Source organism: Glandiceps talaboti, chromosome 7, assembly GCF_964340395.1.
Source record: "Glandiceps talaboti chromosome 7, keGlaTala1.1, whole genome shotgun sequence".
Lineage (NCBI taxonomy): Eukaryota > Metazoa > Hemichordata > Enteropneusta > Spengelidae > Glandiceps > Glandiceps talaboti.
Window position 1 is genome coordinate 14500008 of NC_135555.1, and position 20033 is coordinate 14520040.

The window sequence follows — 20033 nt, forward strand, 5'->3', positions numbered from 1 at the left end:
ACATTGACATTGCATTTCACACAATATGTTATCTTACACACACCTGAGTCATATTTCCAAAATTATTTACCACATATGGAATAAGGTGTTACCGGTAGTTATACAGGTATGCTAGCAATTACTAGACATCTGAGAAAGGAGGCGACTTGCTGCTGAAAGCTTATGTATCTGCTAATCTAAATACATGTACTACCAAGATTCCCACTTTGAGAAAAGGTTACAATGAAAGCACTTTATGCACTATGGTATACGGAACAGAGCTAATACTGAGAACTTTTGTGTAACACACTCTTTTGTGACTATGCCAACATATAATGCAGTGTTATTAATTGTCAAATGCTAAAATTATGATGTATTTACATGACATGTAATCTTGCAAAATATTAATGAAATGTGAGGGATCAAATTTTTACCATTTCGTGTGAATGACTTGTTTCTTTGAAAACCTTCAAAGTTTTAGAATGAGTGCTTTTTATTCAGAATATTTGTTTATTTTTGAACTTTTTTTTCCCTATCAAAATACTATCTGCTTTGCTTTCATATAAAAAGAGTATATGATGTGATTTTATTTTACTGCTGAAAGAATTTCTTCAAAACTTTTTATGTATTTCATATCAAGTAGAATATGACCTTTTTTAATTTTGGTAATTTTAATTTTAAGTAATTTTGGGGTTTTTCACTTACATAGCTTTCATACAACCTTAATTAGGTACATGATGAAAAGAACGAGATAATGTGTAATATATATATATATATATATATATCCATGATATATGAACTTTTACTGAATTGATCAGTACTCTGACAGTAAAGGTCAAATTAAGTTATTGATGTCATAATTTTTGGGATGTCATTGCAATGTAAATTTGACCGTAGGGAACCCTGACTTAATTTTGTGTACAATAAAAAACGGAAAAACAATTCAACAACGAACAAATATTTAAACTATCAATTGACCAAAACATACTTAAGAATTCCACGAACAAGATATTACTTAAGAATAATTATAATTTTATTTCTCTCGGGATGTTGAAGCTGATCTATAGATGACTGAAATTTAAAATACAGACCATAAATATGGAAATCTGAGTGATCTATTTTCTTCTTTTATATCTGCTTTTTGATTTGAATTTTCCAGGTTTACTTTTCTTTGGCCCTTTTCTGTCTGGTTGTTTCTCCTTCTGTGATGGTCTGTTGGATGAAGAGAATCAATCAATAAATTAATCAATCAATCAATTAATCAATTACAATCAACTAATCACGCAATTACAAAGTAATCAATCAATCAATCAATTAATCAATCAGAATGCAATAAATCAATCAATTACAATATAGTCGATCAATCAACCAATCAATCAATTACAAAGTAATCAATCAATCAATCAATCAATCAATAAATCACAATGTAGTCAATCAATCAATTACAAAGTAATTAATAAATCACAATACAATACAATACAATACAATACAATACAATACAATCAATCAATCAATCAATCAATCGAATGAGATCCTACTCATGCTATTGACACTTTCTTTTGCACACACACGTTGGTCTTTTTATATTCTATTGATTTCATTGTTTGCGAGCTATGCAAATCTTGCATTTTCCCATGAATATTCTGACAATTCTTGCTGTTGATTCTAGCAGTGCCTAAACAATAACATATACTATCAGCATTATCAAAGATTTTCACAATCATTCTACTAGCACTACAAGAATATGACAATCCCAACAGATGAATCATTCACTTCCAAGAAACCAATAATTACCTGTATCTAAACTGTTTAACTGCTCTCTGACTGGTATTAGTCAGTTCCTTTTCAAAGGAGGAGGATTTGTTAGCCATTTTGCCTTTCTTCTTCCCTCCTGTGAAAATCAAGTACGTAGGACAATATGATCAGAGTTGTGAACAGGGTACTGAATGTTCAAACCTAAACAGTTTTGTCAAAAATTGGATATCTTCATAAATATGGAATAGATAATAGACTTGTAGGAGAACATCTTATTTTTCAGTTCTAAGAACACAGAATTTACCACATAGGGTACCATAAAAATAGTAATTTTTCTATTTCTTGGTGGGCACCATGACTTCTACTCCACACACTACTCAAGTCATGCATTAATACAGGTGTGCATGAAAATAAGTTGACCTACTTGTTCTTTTTTGAACCTCCAATACATGGTACATGCTATTACAGGTACTGAGAATTATTATGGGACATATCTTGATTCTAAATGACTTACCCTTTCCTTGAGGGACTGCGTCTTCATCAAATACTCTCATCTTCTTTGGTTTGCCTGCCCTCTTGGCTGATCTGATGGCATAGTCTTGAGATTTCTGAAGTTCATATTGAACTCTTTCTTCAGCCTGCAACAATACAGCAAGCATATATATATATGATGGATTTCTTGTGTGTTGGTAAAAAATTACATTTGTGCATCTGTGTCTGTGCACGTGTGAATGTATGTACAAATGTACGTACGTACATGTATCTGTGTATGTACAGTGTATGTGTGTGTGTGTGTGTGTGTATGTATACGTATGTACGTACGTACGTATGTACGTACGTACGTACTTACGTACATACATATATACATACACATACATACATACATACATACATACATACATACATACATACATGTGTATGTATGTACGGTATGTATGTATGTATGTATGTATGTATGTATGTATGTATGTATGTATGTATGTATGTGTGTATGTGTGTGTACTTTATAATTTAATATCATTTATCTTTATACATTGTATATAAAGTAAAAAATAACATGTTGTAAATAGATGATGTGATGACGCATTTAATTTATTGTCACAGAAATGAAATATTTCTTAGAAGTTTATGTAATAAGGCAATGAGTGAAGCAGTGGCCACTAATATAACTTAATAGGAACTTTAATATTAAGGTGTGACAATATAAAAATAATTATAATTACTGTTTCCGGTTTCTTCTCTCTCTTCTTCTTTTTGCTAGGCCTTTCTCTTAAATCACCTAATTTCATTTTTTCTGTAAAAAGAATGAAATAAATATTTGAGGTAATCACAATTGAGAAAGTGACGAACAGAAATTATGTAGAGTGATAGTGTTAGAACTACACTAGCACTTCTTTTAACATGATGCAAGATGTTGCTATCACCACGTATGAACTGATTATGTAAATTAGGCTAATCAATATGCAAACATTACACTCTAAGACTAATCAAACCTTCACACAGTCTCCTAGAATTTCTATTAATAGTAGAATGACAGACTCAAGATTAGCATTTTGGAGATCTTGATGATACAGACAGGTGACAGACAGACAGACAACTAGACTGAAGATAGCCAGACAGACACTAGGTATCTTATAAGTTCTCCTTTCTCCTGCTCACACTTAGATGGAGATACTGGACAATTCTTTGAGAATTCTTTTCTTAAATGTGGTATCTGATGTACATCATATTTGCAATACAGTGACTGAAAACACTAAGAAACTTGTGAAAAAAGAACTAGTACTTGAAGGTACAATCATGAAACTGGTAAAGACCAATGATGTCAGTTTTGGATTAAATTTGTGCGTGGAAAACAGTTTGGCATATCTATAGAAAAGATTGGTCCTGAACATATGAATGATTCAATTATGGTTATCCTTATGGCTAAACTGATAATATAGCACAAACACAAAACTGAAGGATTCAAACATGGGGGTTTAACAATTTAGCACCTACGTAATACCTCTTTGGTAAACGTACCCACAGTTTCCAAACTTCAAAATTTCTTATCAATATTGAGCATCTAACCTTTTTCAGCCATTCTTTCAACATGAGATTGAAACCAGCTTCTTTTAGGGCGACTGTAGATTTCATCATGATGCTCGATCATGGCTTTGACTTTGTTGGCTTTCATCTCAGATACTCTTAACTCTTTCTCTTCTTCCTCCATCTTCAAGATCTTGTCTATGTCTTCCTCCATCTTTTCTATCTTGTCTCTGTACTTTCCAACAATGTCTGCACATAGGAAAACAAACAACAAAATTAATAAATATGCAAAAATGTAAAATAGAAAATAATTGACCAAACAGACAAATAGTAGAATCAATATTATGATACATTAAGCTAAGCAAATGATTAGAATGTAACATGTACATGATTAGTAGTGTCTCTGTGTGAGGTTGATAACAAATTTTCAAAATATTAGGCAGCACATGTGAAGTTTGTGTTTCTACTTTGGAAATAACAGCGTTGCGGTTGCTTGATTGTGGCAATGAAGAATGAGACAAGTTTCAAGCAAAGACATACAATATAATCAGTGTCGGTAACTTTTCAAAGTATAAACACCATAGGATCCCCGGAGACACACTCTGTTTACTGATTAGGACACTGCATGTGATAATGATCAAATGGGACAGTGTGGCTCATACCATTTTGAAGTACAATATTAAATACAATTTCGTATACAACAACAACAACAACAACAACAACAGTAACAACTTCATCTTATTATAATTCAAGATACATACAACATGTTATTTGTTGATCACTGAAATCAGTATTGAAATGGTTTTATTATTTTGTCTATTCATGTACTTCGAATTATTTATTTTGTTATCCAGCAGGCGCACAAGTAGCATTACTTTTACAAAATGAAGTCCTCCCTCGGAAAATGGTTCATGTAAATTTACGCTCAAAAGTTGTGAGAGTTGGAACAAAAATACTCGACATGTTACCAATTTATCATTATTTCAAGCTCAACTGCTTGTCCGACATGTAGATAATTGACTGGCTTTCCCATCGACTTGCAAGGGTAGACAATACCTTCTGTAAACATGCTATACCAAATCAAGTACTGTTGTCTTCGCTTGGTACATGTAATTCCAACATCTTTGCTTCCTCTGATTTGCAAAAAGATGACTTCAATTCTGGTCGACACATTATGTGACTGTACAAACACGTGTGTGGTGTACAGGCCTTAGTTTGTTGTCGGTATATGTAAGTTATATCTCTCTTCCAATCGCTCATTCCATTTTGGCTGTGTGTTGTGTCGGCATTGATAACACTAATATACGCGTATCTAAGTAATAAATGCTATTTCTTGCCGATTATTTTGTAATAGACTAAACATTCCATAATCAAAAATACACACCACTCGGTTTCATTTCACCGACATTAAGATGTAACATTTCAAAATTCAAAGACCTTAACCCTACCAAGAAATGGTATGTGCTATGGTGCGTCTTGTACAATCTTATCTAATGTTATCAGCAGTAAAGGAAGTCACGTTGATGGCATGAACAGTCCTAGAACACTATGGGAGTTTATTTTAGAACATGAAAGATATAAACAAAGTCATAAAGCTTTCTGTCAACCGACATCAGAGGCACCGGCTGTTGTTTTGTGTCACTTATCTTGTTGTCTTTACCTAAATTGTCTCTGCTTGAAGCTCACTTCATGCAAGCAACCACAACGCTCTATATTCCATAGTTGTAATAATATGTATTATGTTAATGTTATAACTGTAAGCGTAATGATGGTCACATGGTTAGAGAGTGGCTAGCACAGAGTGGGAAAGCGATATATAAAAAACAGCATTATCATTATATTATTGTCTATTGGTTACCATTGGTCTGTGCTGTCCTACTGCAGTGTACTTCCTAGGATGTTTTCAGAAGAAGATTCAGAAACTGCTAAATCCACTTTTTGCAGCTATTGGCTGACGAGAAGAAATTTCGAAAAAGCAATTCGAAAAGGAATCTGTTGGCTCTATTGATACTGTTGTAACATCACTTGTGTATTGGAGTATAATTTTCATTTTTTCAATAGGGTAACTCAGTAATTACAACATGGTGTTGTTTCCTTGCTACTTTTGTTCAGGGAGCATACTATATCTTACAAAAACTAATCCCTCACCTGGAGGTACAACTCTGCTCTTGACAGGATTCCTTGCCCGCTTAACAATTTCTTTCAGCATTTTCCTCTCTTTCTCTCCAACCAATGAAACAGACCTGAAGTATGGGACAAGATGGATACATTAATTGAGTCAGAAAATGTGTGTATTTCTAACAATAAATTATGAACACATTTACATGGTAAATAAGAAATGTACATTCTAAAGAAAGGACACTAATTTTCTTGGGAAGGTGAGTTAACAGTAAGACTGATGTCTGAAAAACAACATCATGTCATGTTCCGATGAATGCTTGTCTTGCATATTAAATGGTGAAACAATATTTGACAAATTTCTTGGTATTCTTTATAGTTATAACTAAAAATGCACTTTTCAATATTGCAATTTACTTACTTGGGCATAGCACAAACCCAAATGACACATTGCCATAGGGAGGGGGGGGGGGGAGAAAGGGGTTTAGTGTTCTATATTCATTACCACAATATTGGGTGGAGAACTCTAAGACTGTTGAAATGATGATTTGGAAGTTCAGGAAATTATATGTAGCAATAAGTCTATACTACTCGTTACCAGAATCCATGAATATAAAACAGTAGTAAAATAATTAAAATCATGATAAATTTTCTAGTGAGGAAATCAAGAGTGACCAACATCATCCCTACCTGCCACTCTTTCCTGCCCTAGCAGTTCTACCAACCCTGTGAACATAGTGTTTGACTGTATTAGGCATTGTGAAGTTGATGACCTGAAATGAAAAAAATGGACTTCTTGTTATTATAGTTGCGCAAGTGTTGAAGTTTTTACTGATATAACGATGTCAGCCAGTTCTTTGAGTATTGACTGTCAGTATTAATTTTAACAATTTAGTAAATAATTGGTTTTATATAAAGAATTAATTCTCTTTCTCCCTAGAGGGCATTTGTTTGTACACAGCCAAGTACAAGTTGACAGAAAGATCATTAAGTTCAGAGATGTGGGTCATAGAAGAGCAGTGTATACCTTTAGATCTACAGGGGTTTCTGCATGAGAGACATGTTCAAAAGTAAGTCAAAGAGAATCAGTGCAGTTTTGGTTTTGTTGGTTTCTCTGGCTATGTTCATTCTATGCCCATATGGAAAACAGTCTACTTACTGTTTTAACGCCTTCAATATCCAGACCTCTAGCTGCTAAGTCTGTAGCCAATAAAATATCTATCTGTGCTTCTTTGAATCTTCTGAGGGCTTCCAAACGCTAAAAGGAGAAAAAGAGGGTGAGATTTGCAGGATATTTTTTGTTCTATACCTAACAACATTCCATCAGTATGATACTTTGATTGGCCAGGAGCTTCTGAATAACAGCTCATATTATAAAAACAATGTCTGAAGGAATAAGTATGTATTTATGATACTTTCTCTCCAATTTTAAACTTTGATAAAAGAGCCAAAACTACACTGAAAGCAAATTCTTACATTTTAAAATTAAAAGGCATGGCAAAATCTGACTGATATCACATATTCTAACCTGTGTTTGTGACAGATTTCCATGAAGTTCACCGACGTTGAGACCAAGCAATCCAAGAATGATGTGTAATCGATGACACTGTTTCTTAGTTTGTACAAATATGATGCAATGATCATAGAAGGTTCTGCTACAAAGTGCTAGGACAAATAAGAAGAAAGTGTACGACTACATGATAAGTCAGGCATAAAATTATTGGCATTTTCTTCTTGCGAGAGAAATTGTAATTGCAACATCAAGAAAGGCAGTAGAAAGAATCATTGTCTATACACATGTAATATATTTCAGAGGGGTGCTGTACAATACATGGAGCAACTTCAGCTATTCATTGTTATAACATTCCTGTCAATCATCTATATAATATTGGTCATTCCAGTTATGATTGTAAGATTTTGCAGTGGACTTTTTCTCTCTTTTTGATCATGAATGGCAGCAATTTGATAGGCCAAAATAAGTATACATCACTGCTAATGAATGTGGAGAAAACACGGAGCAGAAATATATGCCAACAGTAATCAACTGGTTTCAAACATTTTCAAATCTTGCATACTTTGAATTCCTTTCTCTATCTGTAAGTAAAAGGTATATGTCATCTCTGGCCAATACACAATGTAATGTTTACCTGCAACAATGGATTCTCTATCGCCTTCCTTGCTTTCTCTAACTCTGATAAATTCTTGTCGTAGATTGTATGCGACGTCTGTGTTTTCATTTACAAATATTCTCATTGGACTCTTCAGTGATACTGCAGCAAGATCTTTTACCTGTAGGCAAGGATTTCAAATGAAAAAAAAAAAAAAAAAAATAAATTATTAGCATTTCGCAACATAAAATACATTTATTAGGCATGATGATGTTATATCACACATCGGTTTTCATGTCTATGGATAGAGCTAGAATGTCAATGTGCATGAAACAGGAAAAGATAGCATCTAAAAGGAGTTCTCAAAGCATTTCACCAAGCACTAGCAAAATTATGGTACATGTATGTACCACCACCACCACCACCACCACCACCAACTACTTGTGCAGTAATGTTCAGTGTCTGTAAGAATGCAAACGCTTTGATAAACTTACCTCATCACTCATTGTAGCTGAAAACAACATCGTTTGTCGATTCATGGAGCACATACGAATAATTTCCTTCATCTGTTCTTCAAAGTACTCATCTAACATTCTGAATGAAGATAAAATGAAGATGAGGGAAAATGTGGGCTAAATATTGGTAGTGGATATCAATTACATACATGTAGCAGTTTATGAAGTAGCCGACAAAGTGTACCTAAAAATAACTCTGTCAGTTCCAAATGATTACATCATCTCAAACAGAATAAGAATACTATCAATATTACTGTGAAACACAGAGAATTGCCAATTTTTTCTGAGGAGGTTAGAGATATCAATTATCATGGCCCTGTTCCCTGTTTGGTGAAAAGTTGCTCCCCCCCATTAGTGGCCAACACTATGGTGTACTAAACTTAAGAAGTGCCACAATGACTGCATTTGAAAGTAGGCTAGAATGACACTCTCTGCTGCCAAAAAGCTCCCCAGTGGCCAAATCATATTGATCTTTTGTCTTTCTGATAACCACACTATGGTATATTGTCAGTAGTTTGACAATGACAGCATTTGAAAGTAGACTGGGATGAAATGTTCTTCTACTTCCAGAAACCTCACCAGTGGCCAGACCATATTAATCTTTTGTTTTTCTGATAACCAGACTATGGGGTGTAATATGTGATAGGATCAAGAGTGACTATCACAATAGTTTATTCCTCCCTACCTGTCTGCTTCATCCAGTATAAGGATCTCAATGTTACTGATAGTAAATGATGGTGCATTATGCAAATGATCAATCAATCTACCCGGGGTTGCTATGACAATGTCAGGATTCTGTCGAAGAGCTGCTTCTTGAATTTTGACGTCAAGTCCACCTAAGGTGACAAAAACAAAAACATAGACTATTTAACATAATGTAAATTTGTCACTTTTTGTAATAATAGTGGTAATTGCAATAGAGCACATCTAACTTTGCCGAAATTAATAAATGCAATATTGTTATTATAAGAGACAAAATCAACAAATCAAATTTGCCATTATTTTACCATTGTTTTGTCCTTTTACAGTTTTCATTAACTCAGCATCCAAGATTTTCAAAGTGGTAATTTCAAAGACAGGCAACAGGACTGAACTAGTTGCTTGACAAAGAATTTTCACTTCCCTTTCCCCCAAAGAATTTTTTCATCAGAACTGAACGTCCCAATTGTTTATATTGTCATAAACTTTATATTGGGGAACAAAGTATGTAAAAAATACATGTATATTATATAACACATGTGCAGCGAGATCTAACGACTGACGTATACTTACCCACAGCGAGACAGATATCCATGTGGGTAAACTGTGCCAATTGTCGACTGACATTAAATACCTGCACACCCAACTCTCTTGTTGGTAGTAATACTAACACACGTGTCATGGCTGCTTGTTTAGGTTTGTATAGTAATCTCTCTAGTACCGGTAACATGAATGCTGCAGTTTTACCTGTGATACAATGACATGGGTTTATTATTACAAGTGTGCAGTATAACAAAACTGTCACGCAAACTTAAGTACATGTAATGTAAAGCAAGGTAAAATTGAGAAGAAAAAAGTGAATGGAAAGTTGTCTGCATGCCATCAAAACTGAGAACCCAATCAATCACTCAATCGATCAACCAATAAGTCTATCAATCAATCAATCAATCAATCAATCAATCAATCAATCAATCATACAATCAAAAAGAATTTCTATAGAGTCAAACTCCAAAACCATCATTCTGTTCACACTGGAAGGGTCAATCAAGACACAATGTTTGTTTGAACAGATCTGAATTCTGTTTGATCTTGAAAACATGAAGATTATAAATGATGCTGTTCAAGTTCTTAAAGTAAAAAGGAAATACAAAGTAAAGAAACAATGAAAACAGAGTCTACCCATTTTACTTTTTATATAACATATGTCAAACTGTCAAAGTCAAATCCATCTGGTGACAAAGCATAATACCCGATACATTTATCATTTAAAATATAATTGTTTAGAATTTCTCACCTGTACCAGTTGCAGCACATGCACATATATCTTTACCTAGTAGAGCTACTGGTATGGTTGCTACTTGAATCGGAGTTGGGTGAATAAAGTTCATTGAATTGATAGCCTGAAATGAATAAAGCGTAAATTAAAAAAAGAAGAAGTTTACTCAGCAATTCTTGAGCTCTTACAACATCCAAAGTTTGCTTATGAATCACTTGTGTTGATGTGGCATAAGCTGAATTGAGTTTATTGAGTGTCATACTTGCTGCATAGTATAACAGAACTCCGTCATGCACAAGTGTGGTATACTCTGGGCATTTGAATGAGAGCTTACAGTATTCTCTATGACAGAAACCCATGATAGGTGGTAAGTGTAGTTTGACATACACAGGATATTTGAATAAGTGCTTCCAGTGCTCTCTGTGGCTGTACTTTCACAAGCATAGAGAGTATAAACTCAGTTTGCGACACTTTAATCTGTATGTCCAGTGTTTTGTTTAAGGGCGGTAAGCTGTTAAAATCTACCCAAATTATGATACATTGCACATTAACCGTAATGTACTGGGAACTGCCAGTTTTACATATTCAACCATTCTGTTACTGGGGTCCCCAACCTTAGCCAAAATACTGTTGGACACTAGTGTCACATCTTTGGGAGATTCTGTTGTACTGTTAAGTCTACTGAAGACTGAGGTTCTCTCACCTTCAGAAGAGGTCTTGATAGATTCATCTCCTGAAAACTCATTGATTCATCCAGAGGAGGAGCATCTTGGAATTGCAATTCTGGTGTTTCTTTGTCTGAATCTAGATCTGAGTCACTTTCTTCCTTTTCTTCTTCTGGATAAAGAATAGTAACACATTTTTCCAGTTTATCACATTTTGCGAAATTTGAAAATGATATAAGTGAATAGAAGATTTCATGGACATGTGACATACACTGTACTTGACTCCAAGTCCAAGCCAATCAAATCATTCACAGTAACCAGTATATATGTGTATACTGTACGGCAACAGACAGTGCTGCCAAATGTCCAAACATTATGAACACAAGCTTAATCTTGAATTCATTGTAACAGAACATTAGAAACACTTGTAAGCTATATTTTATGTTCAAGTGTAACAGAACTTTACAAAGCAATTGTAGGATGTCTTTTCAGAATTTCATTACTAAGTGATTTTGATCAACAATGAAGTTTCTAGGGGGTTGTAATTGGGGTCACTGTGATGGTGGAAAGGTGAAAGGAGAATGTTCTGAATTGCACCAGTCCCTGGGCAAGATTTTGACTACAATTTTCTTTCATTCAACCAAGCTGTATGTATGACTGCGGACATTCTCATAGAAGTTGTTGAAAGTTTTCTGATATACATTCAAGCGTACCTTGTCTTTTTCTCTTCTTCTTCATTCTTTCTAATGTTTTCTCGTGTTGTCTTTTAAGTTTAAGTGTATCAGCTTCAAGTTCATCATCTGACAGACTTTCCTCATCAGTCTCCATCATCTCATCTTCATCTTCTTTCTCATCATTGTCACTGTTGTCTTCGACCTCAGCAGCATTACCCTCTTCCATCTCTTCAGTATTTTCTTTTGATGGGGTTTCTTCAGCTTCTCCATTAGCTACTGCTTTTTTCTGCAATTGTCACGATGAGATATTATCCATTATTTTGATTGTTAATGTAGACCTTGCATGCAAAAGACTCCCTAGGCCAAGGACTTTTTGACTACAGAATAGGTAAGACGCAAGCATATTTTATGAGGCATCTTCATACAAGAAGCATCAAAATAATTGCGACAACCATCAAATTATACAACTTTGTAAATTCACACCGAGGACACTTAAACATACCTTTTTTTCCTTTCTCATCTTTGCAATCTTTTCATCTAAGGAAGAGTATGTCATTTTTTTCTTGCGTATATACGAGTCGATATTCCATAATGTTTCATCATCAAATCCTTTCTCATTAAATGCGAATCCACTTGCAAAGTCTGAATTCTTCTTCTGTCGTTTCTTTGTTGGCTTCAAACTTGCCTGAAAGAAATGTATTTCGTGAATTAAAACGTATTGCAATGTATGAATGAATGAATGAATGTGACCAAATGTATGTTGTATGCACATATCCTGAGATCATCCAATTCTCATTCTCCATTCATTTCTATTAGTATTTGTGACCCATATATATATATATATATATATATATATATATATATATATATATATATATATATATATATATATATATATATATATATATATATATATATATTTATATATCTCTCTCTCTCGCTGGACAGGTCGCAACACACGTGTACGCGACAGTACGGTGCAGTGCACGGTATTTAAAAACATCACGTGGTAACATTCAAAACTCTTCTAACAGAGATGTAGACGACATAAAGATGTATAATATTTGGCATGAATATTCTCTGAAGCCAAAAGTTTCAACTCACTTCCTCGTCTGTGTCTGATTCCTCAGAAGCCACAGGTACATCGTCATCGTCTTCGATAGTACCGATAAAGCCTAGCGTGGACAGCGCCATTTTGTTAAATAACTGGAAAGAGAATGAAAAGACTAACAAACAAATATATAAACACCTAACTTAGTAGGATTTATATGAAGAATAATATATGAGCATATTTAGAATTAAACAAGGTTTGACTCGTATATTTTAATAGTATAGTAAATGTGTGCCCCATTTAGGGGTAGCAGACCTTAACAGATCATCGAAAAAATTACTGAACTGTGAATATTTTGTACGAGGGATCGCTAATTTTGAACGAGTTAGGCGGTCAAATGAGCCCTATTTTGGCGGGTGATTTCCATGCGTATTAGTCATTTTGTTGTCGCCAGCAGCCGTCTTGTCCGAGCTTGTCTGCTGAATCATCATTTATTTACCGTTCTACCAAAAGTTTCTTTCCATTCTAGTCATACAGCGATGGGTATACACCAGCTCGCCAAAGTTATTGCGGATTGCGCAGCATCGGGTGTGAAAGAACACGAGATCAAGAACTATTTTGGTAAGCTGTGACACAGTGTGAATCTTTGTTTGGCCATGAAGTACAAGCACAACAACTTTTTTTTTAATTGTCAAGAATTGGCGTTTCACAAGCAGCAATTCATAATGCAGCCTTAGCTTAAATTTGAAAATATTAAACCTTTTGGTGATTAGTGAGACAGAAAGAACTCCATGGAATAATATCTCTACTTCTGCAAACAATGTTGTTTTGGAATATGAAGTCAAAGATGATTATTTCACAACATGATTACATACACATGCGCGGTTCCCATCTCTTTACTGTAGCCATGGAAGTAGAACCCCAGATGTGTTCTACTTCCATGCTGTAGCCTATACAGAAACAAAATATCCTTTTGTTATTGTGCATTATAGATTAATTCGTATGTGTTTTTCTTTCATTAACTGTTGCAGTAATTGCTCAAGTAATTGGAAGAGAAGGAAGTTATTATATTATTTTCTTTGATGGATACAGTAACCATGGTTACATATACCTTGGTATTCACAAATGAGAAATCCAAATTTTTGAATCAGTGAAGCAGTATTGTATTTCAACATTTTGTGTTCATATTTGTGGTTATGTGACATCGAATTGTTTTCCATTCTTCAAGGTCGTAAAGTTGCCATTGATGCATCCATGAGTATCTATCAGTTTTTGATAGCAGTACGACAAGATGGCAATGTTCTACAAACTGAGGACGGAGATACAACAAGGTGAATCATTAAAGGGTCTTATAACTGACGTAACTTTTTGTAAGACAACAGACGTGAAGATACATGTATGTCGCTCACACAGCCATGTGCAGTGAAAATAAAGAAGAGTGCATGTTTAGGAATCAGTGATTACTGTTGAATTGTTAGTTTGTAACATTTAGTTGTGCCATTGCAATGATCATAAGTTGTACATAATTGCTATGAACATTGTTCATTTGTACAGTACCCTATAATGTTAACAGATAAAAATTGTTCTGAGTTGATCTAAACTTGCTTTTGTTGTAAGTGAACACATATTTGGTGAACTTTGAATGCAATGAAATTGCTGTACGATACGTCAGTGATGTGTTAAATATGGAAATGATGCACAGTAATGCATGGTAAATGTAGCCTGCGTCTGGTTGCCCTCATGAATTGGCCTATCTTCTTCGGGAAGGTATTTGAGTACGGAATGACACTATATATCCAACATACATGTACATATTTGTTTTACAGTTTAGGAAATAATCAATTTTACAGTCAAGATGCAATGCAGTTTTCAATCACACACCTACATAATATTCTTCCATCCATATCAGATGGAAAATACTAAAGACTGAAGGCAGTTTATAATTTTTTGTTTCCACAGTCACTTGATGGGTATGTTTTACAGAACAATCAGAATGGTGGAAAATGGAATTAAACCTGTGTAAGTATAATCTGTATGGTTTTGGTCTCTGCATTCACATATATACATTTGTAGTTGTAGATGGCTTTCTGTACATTAAAACTACATTGCACAACATTTAATTTTATTGGACTACTTGTTAGAAATAATTCAAGACCAAGAAAAAATTTATGTTTTGCTGGTGCTTTCAGGTAGACAGAATCTGTATCTTTCTGAAAAGGGTAAGGTGAAAATAAAGGCAGATGAGAAAAAAATATTCTGTATAACTGTATTTTACAATAGCTTTTATTGCAAGATAGAAAGAACTAGAGATCAAGTACAGATACTAGTTGTAGACTAGAAAACAGGTCATTAGGAAGATGTACTCAAATTATACAAAGGCTTCATGCCCTTTCTGAGAAAAAACTTGCCAGAAAGCTCAAAACCAACTATTCTTTTGTCATGCAGCTATGTGTTTGATGGTAAACCACCAGAGATGAAGTCAGGAGAGTTGTCAAAGAGAAAAGAGAAACGCGACGAAGCAGAAAAAGCCCTTGCCAAAGCTGAAGAGGCAGGCGAGACAGAAAACATCAACAAATTTCAGAGAAGATTGGTGAAGGTGTCTCCCAAGCACAATGAAGAATGTAAAGAACTCCTTAAGTTAATGGGAATTCCGTACGTTAATGTGAGTTAATTATAGATTGGAACAAGTAATGGTTAAGGTTTTCTGTAATTTTATTTGACAGAATTAGCAAAAATATCATGAATATATTTCATTTTCAGTCACAATGTGGACATTTGCATGTGTAGAATGGTAAATCTGCTGAAAGAGGTGAGGAGCGGTGGATGATATCCTGATCTAAAGTGACAACGACTGTGCTGGGGGCTATAAAATGTTTATTATGTCGTGTCAATGTAGACATTGTATAGTGACATTTGTAATTAGTATTTTCACTCAGATTGTTAAACTTTTAGAGCATCTTGTAAAAATTGCAATTTTGACCATACAATGTAGACAGTCCCAGTAGAGAAGAAACACTGTCTTTGTTTAGACAAGGTACATGTAATACAACCTGCGAAAAAACGCTGATGCAATTGTTTGACTGAAGTGAGCTCAGGAAAGACTTAAACAAAGACATAATTAGGTAAACTTGCCTCATTCCTGTTTATCACAAGCATGCAGTTACACTTTTCTCAAGTTGTAGACATTTTCTCATATTTTGCCTATGGGCTGGCAGTATGAACTTCGCCTGCCTGACAAGTATTACTATATCATGCTTCTATCTGAAATAATGGAAAGACTGCTTGAGTAAATTGCATACATTACATCCATCTAGTCATTCTAATAAAGGTAATCTGTGTCTTATACATTAACTTCTAGGCTCCTTGTGAAGCTGAAGCTCAGTGTGCAGAATTAGTGAAGACTGGTAAAGTGTTTGCCACGGCAACGGAAGATATGGACAGTTTAACATTTGGATCAGATGTCATGATTAGACATCTGACTTTCAGTGAAGCAAGGTATATACATGAAAAATGTTTATTGTAGTAAACTATCAACAACAAGCTGACACTTATACTCTGTGTCAAGTTATGTCATAATTTTAGATATCAAGTTCATGAAAATATCAGAATGCCATAGTTTTATCAGAGTTTCAACAATTTGAAGGTAGGATATAAAATGGGAATAATCACAACTTCCTGATTATTTTTAGAAAGAGACTCCCTGGTCTTACAAACTTACAAGGCTTCAAACATTAGGGTGGGTTGTTGTGAAGAATTTGTTTATTGTGTCTGATGAAGAAAACTGAAGAGTGTTTTGACATGTATGTATATACATGTTTAACAACACAGAAAACATATCACATATTATATTTTTTCTCTGTTATTGAACAGAAAAATGCCAATTCAGGAATATAAGTTGTCTCGTGTCACAGAAGAACTGGGATTGTCCCAAGACGAGGTAAGTTTTATGGTTTATATACAATTTAAGCAGTTCTGTTGTGCCTGATTCTTTATTCCATTGATTATACAGTTACTTGTCATTCTGAGATATATGCGAATGTTAAATGAAAACTTTTGGATCAATGACAACATTGTGTATCTATTCCCAGATGAGATTGATGGCAAAAGGTGTTTGAATAAAATACAGTGGATTTCAAAATACCTTTCAGTGGCTCTGTTTTATACAACCAGGTAGAAACTAATAAGAAACGACACATGCTACATTTTAACATTGCAGTAGGATTAAATGGCGTTGTGATGGGTAAATGGTTAGAGCGACAGGCTTTGAATCGGCAGGTTGAATATTCAAATTCGCCAAGTTATTTTTTAATTCACTCAACTTTCATTTTTCTCTAGTTCATTGACCTGTGTATATTACTGGGATGTGACTACTGCGACTCTATCCGTGGTATTGGACCAAAAAGAGCCATAGAACTCATCAAACAGCACAGATCCATTGAGGAGGTCATTAAACACCTAGATACAAAGGTAAACTATACAGTCTGTGTTGTCTCACACACAATGCCCTACGAAAGAAAAATGTTCATATGTTGAATTTATGAATCAATAAATGATGCTTAGAATTTCATCAAATGTAGTAGATACACATATATACATATATATTATGACTAGACAATAAAGCATATATTTCATGATATTAATAATAATATTTTTGCATTCAAAAATGCTCTCTGACTCATATTCGGACATTGTTCTAGGTTCTGTCAAGAGAGGGCACTGTACACACTCCTTCATGCTTCAAAGACCCGGCAATGTCCTATACAGGCAATATGTGCAGGCAGAACAAACAGATAATTTTGTTTTCATTACTTTCACTTTAAGTCAAATAGAATATATTGTTCTTTGCCTTGATAATAAAAAGGTTGAAACATATATTTGTTTACAAAAAAAATCTGATCGTTTATTTCATCCATACTACAGAAATATCCTTTACCTGAAAACTGGCTGTACAAAGAGGCAAGACAGTTGTTCCAAAAACCTGAAGTGACCTCAGGAAAAGAGGTCGAGGTAAGAGGGTTTCCCAGATTCCACACTAACATAACTATACCACAGCAAGCACGGGGTATATTTCGTCCTGCTTGTGTATTACACAGTTTTGTGTATACCTTGCCCTACTTATGTAGCATTTCAAACAAATGTTGTTCTGCATTATGTAATTTTGTAGTTGAAAATTTGTGACATGAAAAAAGTCTGGAGACCTGTAGAAACAATGACATGCTTTTCCATATTGCGTTATTATTGTTTCAGCTTAAATGGGGTGAACCTGATGAGGAGCCATTGGTGGAATATATGGTGAAGAAAAAAAATTTCAGGTGAGTACAAATTATCTATGACATGATATCTGGTTGTATCAAAAAGCCACTGAATGATATTTTGAAATTCGGTGTACATACATGTACACTTATATAGTTTAGACATCCAGAATTGCTACATAACAACACAACGGTAGGTTAAAACATTTTTTTGTACAAACATCCATGTGCAGACGCTCATATCACTTTTGACTAGGGGAACATAGAAAATATAAATTAGCACAATAAATAGTTGGTATATGGCTTTGATGTAGACTTATCAAAAACATTTTGGTGTTGACTACTTTAACATTCATCTTACCTTGTAAATGACAATACCACTGTATTTTGTTTCCTTTATACAGTGAGGATCGTATTCGTAATGGAATCAAGAAATTAGTAAAGGCAAGACACACTTCAACACAAGGAAGACTTGATAGTTTCTTCACGATAAAATCATCACCAGCATCAACAAAGAGAAAGGTAGGTTTTTAATCCGAGGATGACGATACATAATTCTCCCAGTTTCAGAGCCATTCAGACTGCGTAATTAATGTAATTTTGTCAGTGTGATCAGAAATAGAGGAAATGAAACGTAGCTATTGTTACAAATTTACTATTCCATAGTGTCTATATATTTCACTGTTCGACATTATGGAAATTGTGTTAATTATTTTTGCTGCACAAGAAATTCAGAATGTACAAATTAATGTTTTCTTGTCCAGATATTGTTTATAGCTCTAGATTTGACAGATGGTAATATATAGCGCCCTCTACAGTATATTTATGTATGCTGCTGCCTTGCCAAGGATTAAACGTGAAAATTACAGAATTTCAAAATTTTATGTAAAAAAATGACGTTTTCTGAATGTTTACTCATTTCTTTCTCTTCCATAGGATACACCTGGTAAAAAAGGCCCACAGTCAAAAAAGGCGAAAACATCAGGTGGTGGTTTCAGGAAACCAAAGTAAAATGAGACTGTCTCATAAATTATAGCAATCAACAAATTAATCAGAATATTTGATCTTTTCATGTAGATAATGACCTTTGTAGAGAATCCAATGATTTGATTCAAGTAATAGACACTGCTTTTCAACAAAATTAAGTTTTTTGACAAATTATTCAGACATCAAGATAGCGAGACTTTTTTTTTTGTGGGGGCTGGAAAGTTGGTAATTTGTACCTACACTAATTAGTAAAGTTTCCCCTCATTTCCATACCTCAAACCATTGACTTGACTTCCCCCAATTAAGTTTTAGGTGAATGAATGTAACATTGTTAGTATTATCACGTTTCCCAATTTTAGTTTCGGTAGTACTATAACCTTAGCATAGAGTTCGTAATGACAATTTTCATCTCTCAGTGCTGCATATACATGTATGATCATATCAGCATCATTTACACGCTATTACACTATATTGTACACTCTCTTTGTATTTGATAAGAAAATAAAGACAAAGTGTAATTTAGAAAGTCTTGGGTGTGTTCTTTTGACATAGTTCTTCTTGCTGGATGTCCACTCTGATCATCAGCAACTTAGTGTACGCACACATTGCAACATGAACAGCGCCCTCTATCTACAAATGTGCTTATGCTCTGGAGCATTACTATTCTGGTCAACATGTTGATACAACAGTGATTAGCTATTGATTGGATGTTCATTTAATTATAATCTCAGTAGGGGAGTTCAAGTTCCATGAACTGACAGTGTAGTGCATTGGGACTTCCGATGTTGACACTATCTTGATAACAAGGTGATTAGAATTGCACAACAGAAGAACCACAATCCCCCACTTGTGTAATCTAACTCATTGTAGAACAATAGATTTAGTTTGCGTCTATCTTAGTAAACCGAAGGCTGGATTACCAGAGCAAT

At 34.3% G+C, this 20033-nt stretch overlaps 2 protein-coding genes across 2 annotated transcripts; one reads left to right on the plus strand and one right to left on the minus strand.

Annotated features, from left to right (window-relative positions):
- Window positions 1-1025: 1025 nt before the first annotated feature.
- LOC144437502 (putative ATP-dependent RNA helicase DDX27) lies at window positions 1026-13008 on the minus strand. Its single transcript, XM_078126445.1, has 18 exons — window positions 12919-13008; window positions 12305-12499; window positions 11854-12100; window positions 11179-11297; window positions 10494-10599; window positions 9773-9946; window positions 9186-9336; window positions 8480-8579; window positions 8025-8166; window positions 7406-7542; window positions 7037-7135; window positions 6568-6650; window positions 5908-6002; window positions 3802-4008; window positions 2958-3028; window positions 2249-2372; window positions 1774-1870; window positions 1026-1191 (listed from the first exon to the last, which is right to left on the minus strand). Exons 1-18 carry the CDS (start codon window positions 13006-13008, stop codon window positions 1095-1097), a joined length of 2334 nt encoding a protein of 777 aa, XP_077982571.1. The 3' UTR covers window positions 1026-1094.
- A 319-nt stretch (window positions 13009-13327) lies between these two features.
- On the plus strand, window positions 13328-19559 carry LOC144437749 (flap endonuclease 1-like). The gene is made up of 11 exons (XM_078126764.1): window positions 13328-13486; window positions 14094-14196; window positions 14825-14884; window positions 15311-15527; window positions 16224-16360; window positions 16736-16802; window positions 17201-17332; window positions 17786-17872; window positions 18113-18177; window positions 18522-18639; window positions 19054-19559. The coding sequence occupies exons 1-11, from the start codon at window positions 13405-13407 to the stop codon at window positions 19126-19128; spliced, it is 1143 nt and encodes a 380-aa protein (XP_077982890.1). The 5' UTR covers window positions 13328-13404; the 3' UTR covers window positions 19129-19559.
- The last annotated feature ends 474 nt before the right edge of the window (window positions 19560-20033 follow it).